Source organism: Xiphophorus maculatus, chromosome 21 (genome assembly GCF_002775205.1).
Source record: "Xiphophorus maculatus strain JP 163 A chromosome 21, X_maculatus-5.0-male, whole genome shotgun sequence".
Lineage (NCBI taxonomy): Eukaryota > Metazoa > Chordata > Actinopteri > Cyprinodontiformes > Poeciliidae > Xiphophorus > Xiphophorus maculatus.
The window spans coordinates 7707918-7729707 of NC_036463.1; the positions used below are offsets into that span (position 1 = coordinate 7707918).

Consider the following 21790-nt stretch of genomic DNA (forward strand, 5'->3'; position numbering starts at 1 on the left):
ATTCAACATGTTGACATAAGTTGTTATAAAACTGATACATATATCAAATATGACTTAAAATAAATTTGACTTTGTAATTTACAATTTCTTTGATGAGGAAATAACATTATAACATATAAAAAACATATAAAAAAAGTAGATGTTACATAATATTGCCCCATTAACACACATAAAACAATAACACAAAATAAAAATTGGCTGCCAATCTTGACATTTCAGAGATAAAAAAGAAACAGAGATGACCTATCAAGGACTTTTAACAGATGGCACAGAAAAATAAATATGTATCAGTGTCTCCTACATCAAAACAAGTCCAAACACTAGTATAAGTAGATACCTCTGTAAGCTGATTCAGTGATCATTTTTGACTTTTTTAAAAATCACAACATAAAAAAGGAGGGAATTAAGAACTCATCAGTATGATGGAAAAAAATGCTTTTTACTAAAATTCAAAGTTAAACTTTAGTTCATTTCAGAAAACGATCCTGGCTCATCCATGGATCTCTTTCTTTGACGTTTTGAAGCGATGCTAGGTGACTCCTCAGAGTTTCCAGAAGCACGTTTTCCTCCTCTCACTGGCACTGATGCTTTAGAGAAAACAGAAACCTGCTATTTTAAATTAATTCCAAAATAAGATAAATAAAGCAAATGGAAGACATACCAAGTTGTTTGTTAATCTTTTCTAGTTCCTCATCCATCGCATTCATCTGTATTTTTGCCTGGAGCATTTCATCCACCCATTTTGGGCAATGGTGATTAAGATCCTTTTCTGCTTTTTCTATTTCTCCCACTGCTGCACAGTACCGATGAAGCACATCTACCATGAAGAAAAACATGAATAAATAAGTGTTCTATGCACAAACACATTTGAAGAACTGTATCTTAATATAACCAGTGCAGAATCCTGATTCTCATCATTGTCTGCCATTTTATTCTAGATTTGCTACTAGAAATCTATCTATTTCCTATCTATGACAGTTTTTGGCCAATTTCAGCTGTGACGTCCTGCTTAACTCCAGATTTTATGCAGAGAAGTCTATTGTCGGATTAATGACTGCATTAACACTTGGCAGCTGCTATTCCTAAGTCCTATGGAAGAAACAAGATGAACCTATTGACAAATAGGTTCCTTACTGATTAATTAATGACAATAATAAATATTAAATTTAACCAAACAATATTTCAACAACAGGATGAATAAAAATGCTGTAACATGAGACTGAAAAAGTCACCTATTTGTTTCTTCAGTTCTTCGTAACTGTCTGGTAGAGGAGCTCCAAAGACTTTCAGCTGGTCAATCGATGGCGCTCTATTCTGTGCACCTCCAAATTTGCCCTTGTTACTGACTCTTTCCCCTGTTCGGGTCAATATGGTGGGACACTGTATACACTTGTGCACAAGCTGCAAAAGACAATGCATTATCTGCTAAACAACCTCCTGCTGGTTAACATGGCAGAATCCTGTCAGCTGAAATCACTCACTGCCTTTCTGTAGTTGGTGGCAGAGAATAAGTCATCCATCACAATCGTGTCACCAAGAAGGTTCTTAAACACTGACAAAGAAAACAAGAGGGAAGCTTTCAGATATGTGACAGTTTACCCAAAACCCTACTGGAGTGAGAGAGTAATGTGGAAAATACACAAACAACAAACAGAGATACCTGGGCAAAATCTCAAAGTTGAAAAAACTGAAAAAAAACATCAGAGGTCATAAACTTGAATCAGGAAGAAAGTAATCACCTGTTATCAGATTATTGCGATCGCAACTCAGCTGTTTGTCACGATAAATCAGGTGTTTCCTGGCAAAGGTTGGGTTTCCAGAAGGTTTAAAAAGTTCTTGACGGTTTTGTATGTGTGGCAGGGGTCTATAAGACATGGTAGATCATAAAAATGAAATCCAAAAGAAGAAATTATAAATTTGCAATATTGCATAATGGGTCCTCGTTGCCAACTTTGCAAAAAAAGGCACAAGAAGATGACTCTTTAACAATTTTAGAAACATTTCTAGATTTGATTTAACCAGTCATTTCAGGTCAGGTCATGATTTTCCCAGAAATCAACTAAAAATTATTTTTGCTGTAACTGATTTGAAGCTCTGTTGTCAATATTATTTTATCAAATATAATTGCAGATCAGAAAACAACTTTGTCCACAATAGGCAGCAGATGCTCGTCACAATATGTATACAGCGTTTTATTAATCAAAACAGCTTCACTGTTGGTTCCACTTATAAAAGTTGTCAACAATGTTGCATATCAGATTGCAGAAATTGGTATTTTTTCCAGACTTTGTCTCCCCCTTGTGGCAATAGTGCAAAAGCGATGCTAATGTATACCCTGTTTGTCTTCACAGGAATATACATGATTCAGTAAACACACAGGAAAAATAATTATAGTAAAATATTACTAAAACTTTTAAAAAGACTCAAAATGTAACTCTTACAATGAATCAAAAATGTTTATTCCAAGAAATTAAATTTTATTTATTTATTTTTTTGCATAATATTGTTCTACCTGTCTTGCTGTTGCACAAGAATACTGTCGAGGGCCATGACCTGCTGATTGCCCTGTGTGTCTTCATAGAGTTTCTGAGCTGCTGCTGTCGTTGTTGTGATGACACAGTCCATGTCTCCCTGCAGGAGCCAAGAGATGACCCTTGCAACATCTTCATCAGCAACAAAGGCCAGTTCACCAACCTGCAATCAGCAAGACAAAGCCTGTAAAAAGGGACCTCTAAAGGAATACTGCTTTGAAAGTTCTCGTCACCATTCCAAGAACGTCAGGCCTGCTGAATTCTCTATGAATGGAAAAGGTTCTTCTTGGAGTTTTCTCTATTCTTTCCACTTCAGATTTCTTCTGCTCTAGGCATTTTTTACTATCTTCAATCTGAAAAAGTTAAAAAATACATGAATGCCACCTCAAAAATAATAAATGACTGCAACCTAAAGAGAAAAATAAAAGTAAAAGTACTCCAAAACGTACTGATAATCGGTGTTCTGTTTTTATGCCTCTTTCATTCAGCTCATTTCTGAGAGAAACTTCTTTCCTTGTTGAGACTTCGACATTTTCTAGAGTGAGAAGAGTATCTTAAGCTGTAAACTACACAGAAACTGGAAACAAAAGTGATAAATGGGGCTGGGAGGAATGCTGACAACAATTTAGTTCAGAAAATTAAGAATCAATCCCAAGCCGAGATCTGAAACCAGAACCTCCTTCTGGCAAAGCAACAACGCTCAGCATGTAGCCCACATAGTGAAACAGTAAACTACAAATATGACTTACTTTTAAGAAAATCCTTTTTTTTACTAATTGTATCAAAGTTTTTATTGCATTCTTTAATAGCCTCAGTCAGTTCATCCTTCTTCTTCATCAGTTGAATTTTTTTTTGTTGGTTCTCAGCATCTGAAAGATCAACAGAAAGGCCAAATTCTTCAGGACAAAGAATATACACACCAAAAGCAGTTTTTTGCAAAAAAAAAAAAAAAAAAGAGCATTGACATGCTTCATTATACGTCTAGAGCAGTAAAGCAGGTTTCATTTTAAATCCAGCTGAGTATTTGTTTTGAATTTCTCATCTCAAGTAACTATAACTGTGATTACCTGATAAAGTTCATAGTGGATACCGTTTCATCACCAACGTGGATCAGGGACATAATTTTGGTGGCTGGATATTATAAACATTTTTGTGATCTTAACAAGTGCTTTTTCAAAAGACACTTGTCAAAAGAGTGTCAAAACATATATGTGAATGTCAAAGCCCATCAAATATAAATGATCTTATTTGACTGTTTTAGAAAGAATTAAAAAAGCTTTTGAAATGATTAGTCATAACCTTAAATGTGTTGAACTTTTAATTTGATCAGGTTTAATAAATGTATTTAAGAAATACATTTATTAAACCTATCCAATAATTTTTTCTTGATTGGATAAGTGAACATTATTTGCATCTAGTTTCTTTATACAAATAAGAGCAAGATTTATTATTATTTGCAAGCTAATAATATACTACATATAACTATTATATAACATTATGAGAAATTGTTAGGAATGTACCAGTTTTAGACAAGCCAGTTTGTACAACGTACCGTTGTAAAAGTGGAAGGGCAGTTCAAAGGGACTCAGAGATGTGGGAGGATTTGTCACTTCTGGCTTGAAGTGGAGAATATATCTGCTTCCATTGTCACCAGGACTGTTCTCCATGATCGCTAAACTCTAAGGATGATATGCAGCTTTTTATAATGACAACAACCTTATAAAAATGATTTGTCCAGCATATATTACTCACATTGATGAGGGCACTTCCTTCTTTTAGCTTAATTGAAATGGTGTTAGTTTTTCCATCAAACAGAGGGAGGCTTCTGTTTCTTTCTTCTTCAGGACACTTTATTGAGATGAACACAGTTCCATTCAGGTTCTGCCCGGCTGAATTTCCAAACTGATCCTGGAGAAAAAAAATCAAATAAAAAAATCAAACAAACTCACAGCTGTCAATTTGTCAGTTGCAAATTACAAATACAGCTTTAAAGAAAGTTAGAAATTCAAAGTTGTGAAGTGCAACAAGCAAAGCTGAAGCCATAAGAGTACTTGAGCTCACTGTTATCTTCAAAGTCATGTTTTCAACCAAGATTCGATTGGCAATGTCTGTACAGTAGAAAACAACTGGAGTTTGTTGTTGATAGTCAGGTTCTAGTTTGATGGGTTCATTGGCCACAACTGTTACACTGATCTGTGAGACAGAAAACAATCCAGAGGTCAGCCAAGGATTTGAACTGAAGTTTTAAAACATGTAATTGAAAATAAATTTATTAAAGTGAACCTTGAGCGATCAGATCATGCCTTGAATGTATTAAAGGGTTAGTTCAGATTTCTGGTGTTCCTTCATCTGTATTAGATCAATGTCATTTCCTTGTGAAACTGCTAAAACCGAAATTAATTGGGGTTATGGAAGCTAACACCAAGTTGGATGTACATATTGGGCTTTGATTGACTTTTACAATTTAAATCAATTCGAACTGAAAATGGTCATATTAGTGGGACTAGTGATATTAATGATTTCAGCAGAATGGTTACGCTAGGTGTTTCCTTGAATCAAACATTTCCTGTGTCTCTACCTCATTAACTGATTTGTCAGATCACCCAATTGAGATTCTATAACAAATGTCAGATTTGTAAAGCTTAAGAATAGGCCATCTTTAGCGCTGCTGGATGCTTTAAATTTTCAAAAGGCTTATTATTACAGATAATGTCACAAAACCCCCAAAAGCCTGAACTAACCCTTTAAATACAAGAACAAACACAATAAAAATGATTAAGGCATGTGATGACAAACTATTTACGCTTTTTGACTTTAAACTGTTGATTAAGTTCAAACCAACCTGAGAGCTAAGATGATCTTCTTTTTTGTTGGTTTGTAGAGAAAACTCTACAGTGTACTCCCCAACACACGTTGGGATGTCTTCTTCTCTGTAGTAGAACATAAATGCAATTTTCTCACTTTATAGAACAGTTTTGTGATATTTCTTTTACACTTTAGATTCACTATTTAGCTTACTTGATACTGAAAACTGCCTGTTTTGAAATCATTGTCCTAGTTTCAGATTTATTGTAAATACATAAGAGGTATCAACTGTCAAATTTGGCAATTAAGAAAGAAAACCAATTAAAACATAGGTCAAAAACAAATTATGTGTAAAGTACATCACCTAAATTCATAACAGTCCTTCCTCTCATTTTCAACAGGTGTTTTGTATTTTAGATCAGTGACCTGCATGAGGGCGAAAGAAGAGCAATATTAAATTAATATTAGACACACTGAGAACAGTCTCTTTTGATGATATCTAGTCGTTTACCATTGTAGGACGCATTGATGGTGGTCCCTCCCATAGCAACATGGACAGATCTGCACGTTTAAAAGCTGTCATCGGATTCCCTTTTTCAGAAATCACTATCACTGAGAAAACTGAAACATATACACAGCTCACCTAAATTTCCTGCACTGTTAAAATAACAAATAAAAAAAGACACTGCCAAGGACTAAGAAATACAAACCTGGAAATTTGCCTCCAGCAAAAAACTTGCCATTTTTGTCAAAGTCCACTGAGAGTCTAACGGGTTTGTTGGGATCAGGGAGGAGAGTGAGGTTCACTGATGGACCAGCAATGGATTTACCATTTATGTAACCTTTAAACTCCAGGGCATAATAGCCTCTAGTGGACAAAAAAAAAGTAAAAACAGTTGGACTTGTGATGAACAGTGATTCTATTCAAATTCAAAGGTGTGGGAAAACTTTAATGAAATAATCTGACATATTTAGGAAGAATACATTAAGTTATGACCAGTCTTTATTAAAGACAAGGAGCTCATTATGGACACAGCTTGTAATCAAAGCTGGGTTTGCAAGTGGAAACTGGATTTAATACATCCAGTATTAAATGGATGTATTAAATGGATGTATTAAAACCATTTAATACATCCATTTATGTATGTATATAATGATTTATATACATATATATAAATCATTCAATGAAATCATTCATTATAATATGAATGATTTATTTAAATGGAATTAAATCATTCCATTTAATTCCACCTTCACCTCGAACTATAAAAAACCCATTGGGAGTTTACGACAGGGATTCTGGAAATGACAGCAGCACAGAAACTGTTTTGTGAATAATTTGAAACGTTAACACCTGTAGTAATAGTAAGATCAGGTTTTGTCTGTAAGGAGAGACATACATTTCTAAATCATTCAAAAACTCACTAGGAGGAAGCAAGCATGTACACATTATGACAAGAAACCAGTAGCGACATAAAAGTAGCAGAATCATTTTCTTGACTTAAAAAGGCCAGAATTTCAAATTAAAGTCTAGTTTTTATATCAGTTTATTCAGCAGTTACTGAATGTTTAGTTTAAATGTTAGAGCTTTATCATTTAGAATACCATATTTGTACTGACACAAGCTTAATATAACATATCTGCTATTTATAAAGTCCAGTAGGATTTGAAAATACTACAAGTTTAGATTTTTCTGCATTTGAAACAAGTTAACAAATGTGGTTTAAGATGTGTTTATAAGACTTACATTGATCCTTCTACACAATTAACTTTGATACAGGTCTTCTCTTCTGTGTCCACAGGAGGTAAAACCTCTGTTGTCAACTGATAAAAAGAGATTTTATTACATTGATTAAAAACAGCAGAGCGCTCTATTTATGGATTTTCAGTTTAAGTTACTGCAGATAGCTTAATGTCTTTAAGAACATCTTTTCAAACTAACTTTTAGTGTCACAGGAGAAGGTTTTATCTCAACATGCATGTTCTTGTCTGGAGAAGGATTTCCCCACTCATCACACAGCTGGAGAAGGAATGGTGTGGGAATATCATGACCATTCAAAACCTGCAAGGGCTAAGTGACAGAAAAACAACAAAATAGTTATACGTTTGTGATAGCTGCTCATTTTCTGTTTAAAATCTTGTGGTGGAGGCTGTTTATCTAAGCCGTAAACAGGTGAAAGTCTTGGCATACCCTGGACAGACACAAGTTTATTGTAGGACCAACACAAAGAAATGTGATGATGTTCTGCTATAACATAAAATCTAGGTGGTTAGTTAAAGTTGGCTGGAGAGTAAGGCGCTTCACACACAAAAGCACATCTCAATGTTTTCTGCAACAGACAGAAATTCACTACACTCATGCTCAGTCAACATCAAAAGCGAAGATTTTTTTCAAAGAAAACAAAAAACTATTAACCATTTTTTTCTAATTCTTTACCTGCTCCAGTCTGCTGACCAGTTTAATTTGGGAAGGAACTCCTGCTGTCACTTCAAGGACAACATTTTTCTTATAATCTTTGTAGCGGAAGCAAATCACTCTGGGTCCAGGAGACCCTGAGTCAAAACGGACTCCTATCGCCACAACACAACTGCAGCTCTCCTAAAAACAGTGAGGGGCTTTATTAACGTCACATTTACAGAAAATATTAACACATTGATTGAGGACAGTTATTTCAGAAAAAAATTACATACTTTATCTGTTTAAATTCATCATTATAACAGTTGACTGAATAACTGAGAGGAAGTCCTTTATCAAAAATAGTCCTGTTAACGCCCAGGACTACTCTATGTGATTTTTATAACCACCTGGCTTGGAATTATGTTTTGATCTGATCTGGTTCTCTTTGTGAACTGCTTCCTTCTATTTTATTGTAGCTAAACCATAAGGACATCCATGCAGCCATACAGAACAAAAAACACATAACTAAGGGACAAATTAAATAAAGAGAGAGAGAGCAATGTAAGAAAGATATAACACTAAGAACACTATGCCAAGCATGATAGTGGTAGGGTCATGTTGTGGGGCTCAGTTTGGTTCTCCACCACAAAAATGACCTCAAGCATTTAAAAAATGCATTTTGATTCCGATTGTACCATTAAGGCTATATGTTTACTTTAATTTTGTAAAACTGTAAAAATTCAAACCCAGGTTTGAATTTTAATTCAAGCATCTGTGTTCTTACTTTCCATTTGAAGTCAATACTTGATTTGTCAAGACCTTCAGCTTCTGCAGAAAAGGATTTCCCACAGGTGGAGGTCAACTTCTTGGTTACATTAAAATACTGGTCCACAAGTTCCAACTCTGTGTGAAAGGAGAAAGAAATAAAGTCACAAAAAGTGAAGATTTTTGTAAATCTAATTTTTTTTAAATGATTAGGTTTAAGCTTACTGATGTCTCCAGATAAGGTTTCACCAAGTTTCACAATGCTTTGAGGCAGAGTTGCTTTTAGCTCTGCTGGTTCATCAGGACAGGGTCTATAAAACAAAATAAGTATGTAGATTTGAAAAAAAATCAAACATAAATTTAGGGGAAAAGCTGGACTATTTTAAAAGTACAAAGTAGGCACATCCAATTGATAAATGCAACAAATACCTACTATAAGAATACTCTGCTAATTACACTCTCAGTATTAAGAGAATGCACCAATTGGCAATGGCAGTGTGATTCTGATTTAATAGGAATGCACACATTCCTCAGCAGGTCTTCACAACTTGATCATAAAAAATAAATTTAGGCTCAATAAAACTAAGTTGGAAACACAATCTTTGAGAACGTTAGGATAGGTCCATAGACTATACAAAACATGTTAGTTATATTTTTTGCACAAAGTCATTCTTAAATAATGAAATTTAGCCTGGTCAGTTCTACATATTTTGAGCTCTTTCAGAATGAGGAGTTTTAGGGACTTTTGTCATTTTAAATTAAAATGAGCTGCTGCTGGCCAAGGCCCCAAACTCAAAATTTACATTTGGATGTGAAGATGGCTGCAAACAGATGCACAATTAGCAGGAGAAGAGCCTCCAGCACAACCAACAATATTAAAGAAAATGGTTTCTGGATGGTAAGTCAACAACAAAGCACTTGTTTTTTTCCAGCATCCATTGTAGAGCAGGGTGGTGCTTGGCTGGAGTTGTTATGTGAGGGGCTTTGCTTTCTGATTAAGAGGTTTTTGAAATGGCTCCTTTTCCAGACACCAAAAACCAGGAACTTATTGCCAAAAACAAGCTGGGTGAGGTTTTAAAGCACTGGACCTGTTTGTAGAAGCAGTAGAGACCCAAATGGAGGTACAAAAATGTACAAAATATGAATTTTGCATAATACGCCTCCTTTAACATCCCCAAAATACTCTCTAAAATATACATACACTTAGCAGGAACAATATCAACTTACATTCTCCTCAATATGGTTCGTAAAAGCCTGGAAGTTCTTTCAGAAACAACATCACAACCATAGAGTTGAGCTTACACAATTTTGAAGCAGAAAGACACATTCTTCTTTTTCTGGTAGGAGACCTGGTAGAAGTGCTCTTCATCCACATGGGTGGGAATCTGTAGATCTGGTAGCCTGCCATTTATCAGATCTTTCTGATTAAAATCTGTTCCCCATGTGACCTTAAACAGACAGAAAGCATAGATTCAACAATAGGGCACAGAAAGACACAAAAAAGAAGTGGCCTTAAGAATAACAATATAAGCAATCTATTAACACACCTGAATATTGGAGGCAATTTCAGCAGTAATTGGGGACTCTCTTCCAGCCTCATCATACAGCTTATAAAACAACTTTTTCAGCACTGCTCCGGCTCTCCACGTTATCATTTCATTGTTCTTCAACACCAGCTCTTCCTCGCCCTGGGAGAAAAGCTCCATCCGCGAGATCTGCTTGCTGGGCATAACAATCAGCTCTCTAGTCTCTGGTGCAACCTGCTTCTGACTCTAACAGAAAGCAGAGAAAAAGATGAAAATACTCTGAAACTGAGAGTGTACTGCTGGAATATTTGTCTCCTTAACTTACAGGTAATTCAAATCTAGCTTTAAGTTTTTGAGGCTCTCCATTGATAATTTTTTGCTTTACAGGCTTTGTCACAAGCTCAGCTTTTCCTGCGCTGCAGTCTATCAACACCAAAGGGAACCCAGGAATCTGAAAAGCAAGACAAACAGCAAACATAAATCTAAAGCTGAAGAATTTCTGTAACCTTTATGATTGTCAGAATATGTCCATACCTGGCACTGAACTTTCAGTCTGGGGATGCAAGTGATGTTCCCAGCCTCATCATGGACTTCAATCTTAAAACTCACCGGGTTTCCATTCTCCACTTCCACTGGGTTTGTTTTTGGCTTCACAAGAAGTGAATGGGGATTTCCTAAAATTTTAATATTCAATTGAACCATTGATTCATTCTTTGACAGAAAAGATAAAGCACTATACAGGGAGTGCAAACAGAAATCTCAGGGAATTATGTGTTTCTGAGAATTACTTTTTCCTTTATTTATGGAGCAAGATGTTTTTATCTAAGGACACAAACAGTGTAGCAAGACTAAAGAAGGTGAAGTATCCATAATGCAGGGAGAAGACTATGAATTATTAGCAAAAGCAGTCTTACCAGGATGAAGAGAGATTTTCACAGTCTGCGTATCATGTTTAAGCCCAAGCAATGTCACTTTCAGGTCATAATTCTGAAGAAAATATATAATATTATTACTTTACCAAAAAATACACAACTGAGACAATTGTTTAAACACATCAGATTATGTCTTCTTGGGATGCACAACATTAGACAAACATGCAATGGCGATAATATTGTAAGTACTGCAGGAATGATGTCAGTTTGAAAAAAGTCACATTTGTAACTTTCCTTGTTTCTCATCTGATATTACATTCCTTTCTTTCTCTGTAACCTTTTGAACCGTCACTGTGTTGGGGTGTGATAATTTATTGCAGTGAGGTCCACCCAACAAGGTAATTACCTTGACTGAGGCAGAGTTTGGGACTTTTCCCTTGACTTTGACACCTCGGATGGTTAACAAGACCGCACTGTAAGTTGTCGTCTCATAACTCAGTTCCAGACCACTAAAAGATGAAGTGATGACAAAGTGACAGAATAAAAAAATAAATACTGAATGTACTAATAAACAAAATACTTATTAATGACCCACCTGCTTTGAAGAGTAGGTTTGTAATTGGGAGGTATTGTTGGGTGGTCATAACAGTCTTTCATGTGCAGAGGAATGTCAAATGGCACTCCCACACGTAAAGAGGAACTAAACTCCTTAATAGAAAAGCTCTCTGCAATTCCCTCTAAAGGGACAAAAATGACTTAGATGTAAATCTGAAGGAAACCAAAAGTTAGTCTCTTATAAATTAGCAGTACAAATTAATTTTACCTTTGACTCTAAACTCTTGCTTGTATCTTGGAAGCTCTCTGCCACCGTAGACCGTGGTAATGTTGTCATTTAACACAGCATTTAGAGTCAGTGTGTACTTCCCCAAACTGCGCAAGTTTCCTGCAGAGCACAGGAGTCATTAGTAATCTTTGAGTAAAAAAAAATAATAAAAATTGGTGTCTTGTGTTATCAATAATATAAAACTGAAAAACCAAACAAACCAATTGTTGTGAAAAAATGTCCTTTCTTAGTGATATAGGGGGCAGTAAGAAAAAGAACCTCGTCTTCTGTAGCACCTGTGCATAAAAACAAACAATGGTTTATTCTCTGAATAAGATACAGAGAAAAAGCTTAACATAACCACACTTCTCACAATTTTTTTTCTCACAAAACTCCATCCCTCTCTCCCTTTCCTCTCATCTCTCCTTCTCTTACTCCCTCACTCCTGTAGGGCTTATAGTTGTTCAAATTACTTGGGTTCCCACTTTCATAGAGAGAAGTATAAAACCGAACTTACAAACTGAAGATATTCAAGCTGAGCTAAGGGAAAGTTAAAGGCTCAGCACTGTCACTGCTTTTTGTTTTTAAAACTCTACAGCAGGGGTGTCCAAACTTTTTGCAAAGAGGGCCAGATTTGATAAAGTCAAGATGCCTGGGGGCCAATAGTTTGTTCGGACATTTTTTAACTACAAAAGTGTCATGCAAATACACACTGTTATAAAACAATTTTCATTGTCACAATTATCTTTATTTTTCAAATGACAAAAAAACAAATATAAGCCACTCAGGCAAATGAGAACAACTCTAAAAACCCAAATTCTGCCTTTCTTTCATATCTGGAGAGTCAGATAACATTGAACAAACTGTATGAAATACCTTAAATTTACATGAGTTTAAAAATATCTTTGCCTCAAGAACATTTTAAACAGGAGTTATAAGTAATGCAAAGTTGTCAGTTATTATTAAATCTTAAAACAAGTGAATTTTGCTCTTGTCATTTACAATATCTACAGGTTCATAACCAAATCTTACTCAAGAGTTTAATAAAAATAAGTGCCATAAATCCAGGTGCATAAATGTTCTTTTGGCTCTTCACTGCTGATAGTGACAGACGTTGCCGTTCAAAACACTCAGTTTCATGTCCTCAACTCTCAGTGCCACACTGTTACTGCCAGGCAAACATTTTTCCCAAATTCTTGCTTCTTCTCAGGGCAAAATGTTCTCCACCATTTTCATAACACAGTCTTTGATAAATGTATCTTCAGTAGAAGGTTTGCCATGTTTAGCTATTAACATGGCCACTTCGTAGCTTGCTTTGGTGGTATTTTCTTTTGACCCAGGCCCAAAGAAATCGCTGTTGTGATGCCAGGGCAGCTTGGAGCTGCTTCAGTTTTTCAGCACGGTCACTTCCTGTTAGCTTGTTGTATGTGTTAGCATGTTTACTCTGGTAGTGTCTCTTTACGTTGAAATCCTTAAACAAGGCAACCGTCTCATTACAAATTAGACAAGCACAATTGCCTTGATTTTCAGTGAAGTATTATAATTCCCATCTCTCTTGAAAGCGGCGGCCCTCACTGTCAACTTGTTTTCTTTGCAGTGGCCATGGCAGAAATGAGTGGAGAGCGGTTCGCTGCACGGAGGCAGACTGATAGTATTAAAGTGGTGCTGCCACCATTTGGTGAAAGGAGGAATTACAGTTTCAAGTTTTATGATTTATTTATTCTGTTTCACAGTGCAGGCGGGCCATAAATAATACATTATAAAACCGAAGCTGGAACCGAACCGGGCCGTATAAAATCTGACCGCGGGCCGTGATTGGCCCCCGGGCCGGACTTTGGACATGCCTGCTCTACAGCATAGAAAACTTTGTTTTAATAAAGGAACTGATTTAGCGTCAAATGTAGTGAAATGGAATATTATTTTCTATTATAAATTCACATAGTCCTACCATTAAACACCACCTTGAGTGAAACATTCAGCTGTATCACGTGGGTCCCTGTCTGAATCCTTGATGAGATGGAATCTCCATCACTGTTTAGAATTTCAACTTTAATAGGTCCTGAGAAGAAGTTTCACAAATGAAGATGAACGTACATGACTTTTTAGGACAGATTAAAAATTATGTTTTCTGTTTAATATGTTACGGGGGAAAAAAAACATGCATGCGGATACCACAACATTTTACCTATCGGCGTGCCAGCAGGCAAGACAGCATTTTCAAGCAAGTCGTTGCCCTCTGGCCATTCAACTTTTAGGCAATCTGGGAGCCTGGAAAAAAGAAATTATTTTTTAAGGAAGAATTTTGTGAACTTGGGAAGGCTGCACCCTATTAAGACAAGAAAAAGTATAAAGAAATAACATAAATACATTTTTGTTTCAATAAAATAAATTCCATACAAAAAAAATCCACTTTGGAAAAGTAAAATTTGCTCTAGTTTTTGCCTTACTTCTTCCTTTCATTCTCAATGTGTTTTTTGATGCTTTCATCTGTGGCAGTCCTGTCGATCTTAGCAATGGGTATGACCTTGGTGATCTCTTCATAAAGTCCTTCAGGCTCCTATAAATTAGATTTTTAAAATGTTAACATCTTGAAAATAAGTTCAAGCAAGTCAGAAAACCGATTTGCAAAACTGTCTGAATTATTTCTCTTTGTGCTGAGGTTCATGTTGAGGACTATTCCATATACACATAAATTAAATTAAAAATAATTTTACTAGTCCGATCAAATTTATCTGTAGAATGTACTCCAAACCCCTAAATTTAGATCCTTTCAGAAAAATACTTTGAATCAACTGACTTAGTTAAACCAGCTGTGGAAGGAGGAATAGAAAATATTTTGGCAAACTATTAGGATATGAAGGATGCCACAAAATATAAGGTGAAAAGACAATTCTCTCTCACACGCTCACTCGCATTATGTTATTATTATGTTACTTCTTCTGCTCTCTTTGGTTTTTCTCTCAATAAAAGTTACATTTCAGTACTTGTGGACTACTGCTTCTTTGTTTTTATCTGCTCTGTTTTCCCCTGGTCTTAACAAATGGCCACTCATACTGAACAAGATCATGTTGGAGGTTTTTCTTGTTGATGGGAAGTACGCCATCTGCTGTCAGGAGGATGGATTGCAATAAGGTCAATGAATTCCCCCTCTATCAGCATGGTTTTCTTAGAAAGGAAAGTTTCAGTAAAATGAATTTGACTGCATTTTATCTGTCTGACTGACTGGATTGATAAAAAAATATGTTTCTTTACATTATGTTATCTCTTTGTCTTGCAATGTGCTCAGCGTGACATTTGTTTATTTAAACCTCATAAATAAACATTGAATCGAAATATCTATCCATGATGGGTGCATCTGTGTACTTCAGTCAGTAAGTCTCATAAAAAGAGTTGATTATTTCCTTACACGTTTGATTTCCACTTCTCCACCTGTGGCAAACACGTCTCCTTTATGCTCTCCATACAGAAAGAATCTTAACACGGTACCATAAATATTTTGTGGTGCCTTCTGAAACTTTACCTGCATGGAAAAAAAATGTTACAATGAAGAACATAAATGAGTCTATTCTTTACATTACTATTCTATGAAGTTTAGGAAGCACTTACAATGTCCCCTGCATTGTATCTTCTGCCATGTTGCTCGATAGAGGAGAAAACTGCCCAGGGATGTTGCTTTTTCTTGGTCTCCACTTCTGGTCGTGTCACAGTTTCTTTGTAGTCAATAAACTTCACCTGTTTGTCGAGCATCTCGTGACAGTTTTGAAGCCACTGTGTAAACTGTTTCTGAATGTCCCCTCTTCTTGGGGATTTCTGTGAAACATTCAGAAACAATCGTTCACTTGAATGAATGGTAAAAATATGTTTCTGCTATGAAATAGTATGACAATAATGCAGATGGTTGCCTGAATAGGACATGTAGGGGTGAAATGTGTGTCCGGTTTCTCCAGCTGCTTCTCCAGTTCCATGAATTTCAGCTTGGTTGCACTGACGCGAAATTTGCCGTCAGTGAAAAGCACCCCAGAAAAGCGGCTATAGCACTCTGCTGGTAATCTTGAGCCTTTCTTTTGGCACCAGCCAAATCTGGAACACAAAAATAAAATAAAAACACAAGAATAAAAAAAAAACAGAATAATAACTTGATACATTTATCCCCAAATATGGAGGGTTAGTAGTGACAAAATTAAATGAATAAATAAATCACTAGGTTATTAAATAAATGTACCATGAAATAAATAAATACTGAATAAAAAGTGTAAACAATCTGTTAAGTAGACTATTAATTAATTAAATATATCATTAAAAAATGCATATATTCTTGCAGTGTTACCATGGAATAATTTTACCTATCAAGCTCAATTAACATTTTCATTCTTGATCATTGGGATTTTTCTTCAGTGTCTAGATAATATGTTCTCTAATGTGGATTGATTTATATCTCAAATAGATTTATATCTCAGTGAGAAATATTTAAAATGTAATGGTATTGTATCCCGATAACATGTATTTGCTATAGACTGATAGACAAAAATTTAAAATTTTTACTAATTATTTATATAAAAGGATTATTTAATACAACTGAGAAAACTGCAAATTCATTTTCTGCAAAACTTTAACCTGTAACATTTGCAAACCCTAAACTTTCCTGAATCCGAATTAGATTATGGTCATTTAATTATGCTAAGTCCTTATTGTTGTGTCCATTTATGATTTGTTCCTAATTTTTTAAAGATCATGTTTAGATTTTATGAATGATTTCATAATTGTTTTTTATTCCGAACCAAAGTAAAGTGATCCATTTTGTTCTGCTGAAGCTGTTGTCATGACGTTAATCAAATATCAAAATCCTCTTAGCCACAAGTCAATAAACTGCTGTATATACCCCAGTGTGGAAATTATTTAGAAACATAGTCTGAAAAATGAAAATGATTCCCATAACAAATAAAAACTCACCCAGGAATGGTGGTGTAAGGGATGAGCCGTCCATTCCAGAAACACTCAAAAATGTCCCTCCTTCCTCTTGCCTGACCTGTGTCTCCAGACTCCCTTTCATTATTATCATCATCCTCACCAGGCGCTAAAACAAAAAACAATATCCTATTGAGATGTGTTTTCCTCAAGTGAATTATCGACCACGTTACATGTGGATACCTTGATTGACATATGGATTTTCAGGGTAGGTCTCTCTGTCATAGAGGAACGGATGATATCGAAGGACACCCTCCACAATACCGTTGTCTGGAGTGGTGGCCCTGAACTCAAATGTGTCTTTGGCTGCATTTATGAATAGAGTCTGCATGTCGTCTTCCACTTGTCTGAGATTAATCTTTTGTGGGTTTTTGGAAGCACACAAAGTCACCTGATGAATTTAAAGAAACTGGAACATTAAAATATTTTAAAGACATACAGAAGTTGTCAAACCAGGTAAGAATTACTGTGATCAAACTTACAAGAATGTCAATTCTTGGGAGGTTGTCTGATTTTTGAGATATGTCTGTTTTGCAGTTTCCATTGACCCCATGAATGTAGTAATGATAAATGTGACTGAAACCCATAAAAAAAGAAAGATTATGATCATGGCCCACACATTAGACTTGTACAGACTTTATATCAGGTGGGTGAGTAAACTCACGCTAGCTCTCTGGTCCACTCCTTAAAGTTATTTTTCAGGTAATCGATGTGCTCCTGAAAGATTCCTGTGATCACAACCACAGTGAAGCTCTTTTTCCCAGTTTCTTCAGCGATGATGGTATGAAGAAATTGCTCATCATCAGTTATGTGTGAGAAGTCACCAGGCTGCCACAGAAGGAGAAGTTGTCCTGTTCACCTCAACATTTCCAGAGTAAATTTTTTTTAATTTGAAAAAGTAAAAGCCCTCACCATCCTGTGTAGAATTTTGCTTCTGTAAACGTCCTCTTTGTTCTGCTCCTTTTTCTGGAATTCGTCCTTTGATAGAACCAGCTCATGAACATCTGGAGAGCCTGTAGGTCTGCTGATCATCTGTTAATTGTAAAACATGTATACTTCTTTTCTTAGCCATGTGTTTTTTTTCTGAATAAGAAAACAGAACTTTTCACTCCAATTCATTTTATATAAAAATCCACAACAAAATAATTGTTACTTCCACATCTGTAATTCTTTTAATGGAAATTTAATATAATAATCTTTCTAGTTTGTAATTTATTTGGAAAGTGTATTTCCTCACATGCATTTGTATGTTTCAATATATAAAAATGGAAGTAATTTCTCTAACTCCTCACCTGAAATGACTTTAAAATGCTAATGGACTTACTCTGACAGCATTCCCCATGTGGAAAACCGCTCGTTTTCCTCCAACTCCGAAAAAGGAAATGTCGCTGTTGAGACTGCGAGGTACAGGATCAGGATGAACATATTCCTCTCCTTCACTAAATTCCACCATAAATGAGATGAAATAAAACATGAGTAATATATCAGGGTTCTTAAACAGATTAATGAAAAGCTTATTTTTTAAGAAGGTTTTTCAAAACAACAACAAAAAATACAACCTTTCAAATGTGCTGTTTTCCCTTGTGAACTTAGAGAGTCTGTAAACGGCCCAGTTATTGAGCTGCTTGAAGGTCATCCCACACCCATTATCCAAGACAATGACAGCAGGTTTCCCAAATGCTTTGTTGAAAATCTGTCCAGAAAGGAAAGGAAAAAACCCTACAAGTTATGCAGAATTATTAAAACAGAATTCAGGGGTTTCTACTTTGGTTAATACACAATTTATTGTGCTTAGCAAGTTTTCATTCATACAAAACATGTACACATTTTGTCTCAATATAACCACACACTATTGGGTGTCATGTTGGGATTTTAGATGAGGTTACAAAGTAATTCATAATTGTGCGGTGGAAGGAAAATTGATACATAATATTCCAGATTTTTGTGAATAAATGCTTAAAATCATGACGCTGCTTTAATCTAGCACCCTAAAAACATATATCAAAAACTTTGAAGATAGTAAAATTCTAAAAGTCAAAAGCAGAACCAACCAGCCTTATCTCTATACTCTTGACTTCAGTGTTTTTTGCTGTGGCTGAAAGAGCATTGTCCACCAGTTCAGCAAGAGCACAGGCTGAAAAAAAAAAGACACAGCCACTAAATGGTTAAGGTTATAAGCTGAATTTTCTGTTCCCAAATTATGAGCACCTCTTTGACTACATTAATACCCACGCAGTGATTTCTGGCCCTCAATAAAGTACTCATTTGTCCCACTTTCAATCAGTGTGTTGTAGTGAGGAACAAAATTGATCTCTTCCTCGATTGAAGCTGGCAGGACTTGGTCCATTTTTCGCAGCAGATAGAGGGTTGTGCCATCTTTCAGTTTTTCTGAAATGAGTGAAAGAATAATATTCCATGTTCTAATTAGTGTCTTCCTCCATTTCATAAACTTGAACAGGTTTACTTACCAAATTTATTAGCATCCACTATTATTCTGTCAGTTGTGGTCAACACAAATGAATCATTTGAAGGGACAGAAAATTCCTGTTGGGACAAAAAAAAAGATATAAGATCCAGTTAAAGAATTTTGGAGAACAGACACTGATGGGGGATGAAAACTCCTGGCCATTTATTTGGGTTGAGGTCAGTGGTGCTCACTCAGGGAACAGGAACATGATAGAAAGTCCTGCTTTTATTATTTAAATGCATGGAGAATACTTTGTGTAATTCATGCAATTTTTATATTAACTTAAGAGTTATATGTGGAGAATATAAATACACAGCAAATTTTAAGTTTTCAATTTTATAAAGAATGGAGAGGTCTGTAATTTTCATTGTAGGTACACCTCGACAGTGAGATAATTAGGATTCTAAAATGCTAATTCATTATTCTAAAAATCATAAATAATGAATTTATGGACTTTTTTTCTGTTCCTTTTCTCACTGTTGATGTGCATTTATCATAAAATGCTACCCTAAGTGTATACTTATAATATTTTAGTGCTGACATTTAGCATTAAAACAAATATCACTCTTTTAAAGTTGACAATAGTACTTATAAAATATACGTTTAAAAGTGTTAGAGCTTTTTTTAAACCCATATTCTAAAAAGGTGAAAAAGGTGAAAACACAGTGTGACACTTAAACTTTATATGTCTTTACTGTGAGTTTGTCTAAAAACGCCACAGTTCAAGCTTGTCATGACCTGAATTACTAGAATGGCGCCAAGGCAAGTATCTGCATGCATCAACGATTTCTCTTAAAAAAAACCAAAACGTAAAAATACTGAGTTCAGATCTTAAAACAATGAATTAAAAGCTCTTTTAACTGTTAAATAGTAATTTCACACCAAAATGATTCTAGTGTAAGTAGAAGTGCCAAGTCAGTCTTACAATTCCCCTCAAGAGATTTTCAATTGCATTCATATTTTAGCAAATGGCTCCTCCCAAAATAATTATTACTATTATTACCTTTTGAACAACTTGAAAAAAGCCTTTGAAGTCCAAACCGCTGGTTTTCAAAGTTTTCTTGATGATCTTTTCACAGCGGCAGTCGTTCACTTGGATCATCTTGTCTTCCTTACTGCATTGAGACTGCAAGAGCGGTAAAACTGTGTGATGTTTAGAGATTGGCCTTAATGCAAAGTTGAAGAAAACATAAAAACTTATTTATTCTCTACTCTGTTCCAAAGCATATTATTGAGCAAATCCCGGTGGAGATTAAACTATTTTCTATCTGGCTTCGAGCATGTAGTATCTCCATTAAGAAATGCCCATTTCCTGATTCAGAGATTGTTGTTAATAAAGTTCTGCTGTTAGAATCCACCCACTAAACATAGAAACACCTACTGTAATTGAGAGACACCCACCTGGGATGTGCAGAAAGCTCTTCTTTCTGCTGTCTGTAGGTTTCAAGTCTTTTCTGTGCTTTGTAATAACATGGAGCTTTAGCTGACTGCAATGACTTTGGCTCATACAAGATAGAGGAAGGAGATCACAGCTGGTTAGACATCAGTGGGAAGCATGTTTAGTACAAGGAAATGACAAACTTGAAAACAAGAAAAATTCTTACTTGTCTGACAAAATTGATCACTTCCCATTTTGCATCTTACTTGGTTGCAAGCTTTTCCCTTTTGTTAATAATACAGCAATGGCCCAAATCTATGGTTTTTCTTGTATCTTTATATTTTAACAACTTTTCTGTTTGTTTCAGATTTATCTTTCATTTCTGATCTTTCTTTACACATTCAAGCACTTTTATTTTTTTACTTGCTATAAATCTGTGGCTCGGATTTTATGTCAGGGGTGGAGTATCTGCTATCAAGGGTGTGGAATCGTGATTGGCAGCATGCCCCGCATGGCTGAAGTGTCTGCTCCTATCATGTCGCTTTAAAGAAACATGGGACGTTTTGATCAACTTCTTGGCCAAGTTTCAGATTTTATACAAGTTGAATTTTCATTGCTGTTTCATTTTGAATAATTATTCTAATCTTTATTAGCAGGGGATAGAAGAGGATGCAAGTATTTAATTTCTTTTCTTCATAAATGATTGTCACCTGAATGTGGTCTTAAAGTAACTGATGTGGCATTGGGCTGTTTTTTGAGTGTAACGTAAGGTTAGCATTACACCGATTTATCATTTTTTATCCCATCTTGGAGTATCAGTGGACATTTCATCTCTTGGCAGTTGAAATGGGGCCCATTCTCTCCTGCCATTTGTACATTTTTGCTGTAAAAATAAAAACACTACGTCTTTGTGAGCTCGCCCTCCCATGTGGACCAACTTCCATAAGTGAGGTACTTTAGCTTATTAGAGCCAATTGTTGGCTGCCTGGAAACCACCGAGATGATTTCATATGACTGTGAAACATGTAACCGCTTCTTTAAACTTCAACACTAAAATGTTTCCTCACTAACTGACTTCTTGCTAACTTTAATGTGCATTGATTACTACAAAGGCAATGTCATTTTTACTACAGTGTGAATGCATTTAGACTGTACACCGAGGCTGCTGGGCTCCAACACCTTGGGATTGTTTCTTGCCTTGTGCTTTAATCATCAAAGTGTATTCACAACTTGTCATAGTTTGGTACCTAGAAATATATT

At 35.5% G+C, this 21790-nt stretch overlaps 1 protein-coding gene across 3 annotated transcripts; it reads right to left on the minus strand.

Annotated features, from left to right (window-relative positions):
- Positions 1-124: 124 nt before the first annotated feature.
- Positions 125-20467, minus strand: LOC102219806 (structural maintenance of chromosomes flexible hinge domain-containing protein 1-like). Of its 3 annotated transcripts, XM_023325880.1 has the most exons (47): positions 20156-20465; positions 19154-19229; positions 18918-19073; positions 18737-18819; positions 18245-18378; positions 18010-18124; positions 17598-17717; positions 17350-17513; positions 17168-17261; positions 16869-17076; positions 16671-16794; positions 15623-15800; positions 15327-15530; positions 15127-15240; positions 14168-14277; positions 13906-13988; positions 13669-13779; positions 11942-12016; positions 11721-11840; positions 11493-11634; positions 11304-11406; positions 10940-11012; positions 10560-10699; positions 10351-10476; positions 10047-10271; positions 9802-9947; positions 8725-8810; positions 8519-8637; positions 7774-7935; positions 7279-7407; positions 7084-7160; positions 6047-6204; positions 5848-5957; positions 5701-5762; positions 5374-5461; positions 4593-4724; positions 4284-4439; positions 4084-4210; positions 3281-3400; positions 2981-3066; positions 2765-2884; positions 2513-2694; positions 1740-1864; positions 1482-1552; positions 1233-1401; positions 662-817; positions 125-587 (listed from the first exon to the last, which is right to left on the minus strand). In XM_023325880.1, the coding sequence occupies exons 1-47, from the start codon at positions 20252-20254 to the stop codon at positions 463-465; spliced, it is 5883 nt and encodes a 1960-aa protein (XP_023181648.1). In that variant the 5' UTR covers positions 20255-20465; the 3' UTR covers positions 125-462. The 3 variants fall into 3 exon arrangements, with proteins under 3 accessions (XP_023181648.1, XP_023181649.1, XP_023181650.1); XM_023325881.1 differs by lacking the exon at positions 13669-13779; XM_023325882.1 differs by lacking the exons at positions 125-587; positions 662-817; positions 1233-1401; ... (5 more) ...; positions 3281-3400; positions 4084-4210 and having other exon boundaries at positions 4290-4439; positions 4583-4724; positions 20156-20467.
- Between the last annotated feature and the right edge of the window lie 1323 nt (positions 20468-21790).

Coding starts and splice junctions, on each gene's coding strand:
- LOC102219806 (XM_023325880.1), bottom strand. CDS start 20,254: ATGATCCAAGTGAACGACTGCCGCTGTGAAAAGATCATCAAGAAAACT. Junction 15,801..16,670: donor CCTTACACCACCATTCCTGG/GTGAGTTTTTAT, acceptor TTTGTGTTCCAG/ATTTGGCTGGTGCCAAAAGA. Junction 6,205..7,083: donor AATTGTGTAGAAGGATCAAT/GTAAGTCTTATA, acceptor TTTGTCCACTAG/AGGCTATTATGCCCTGGAGT.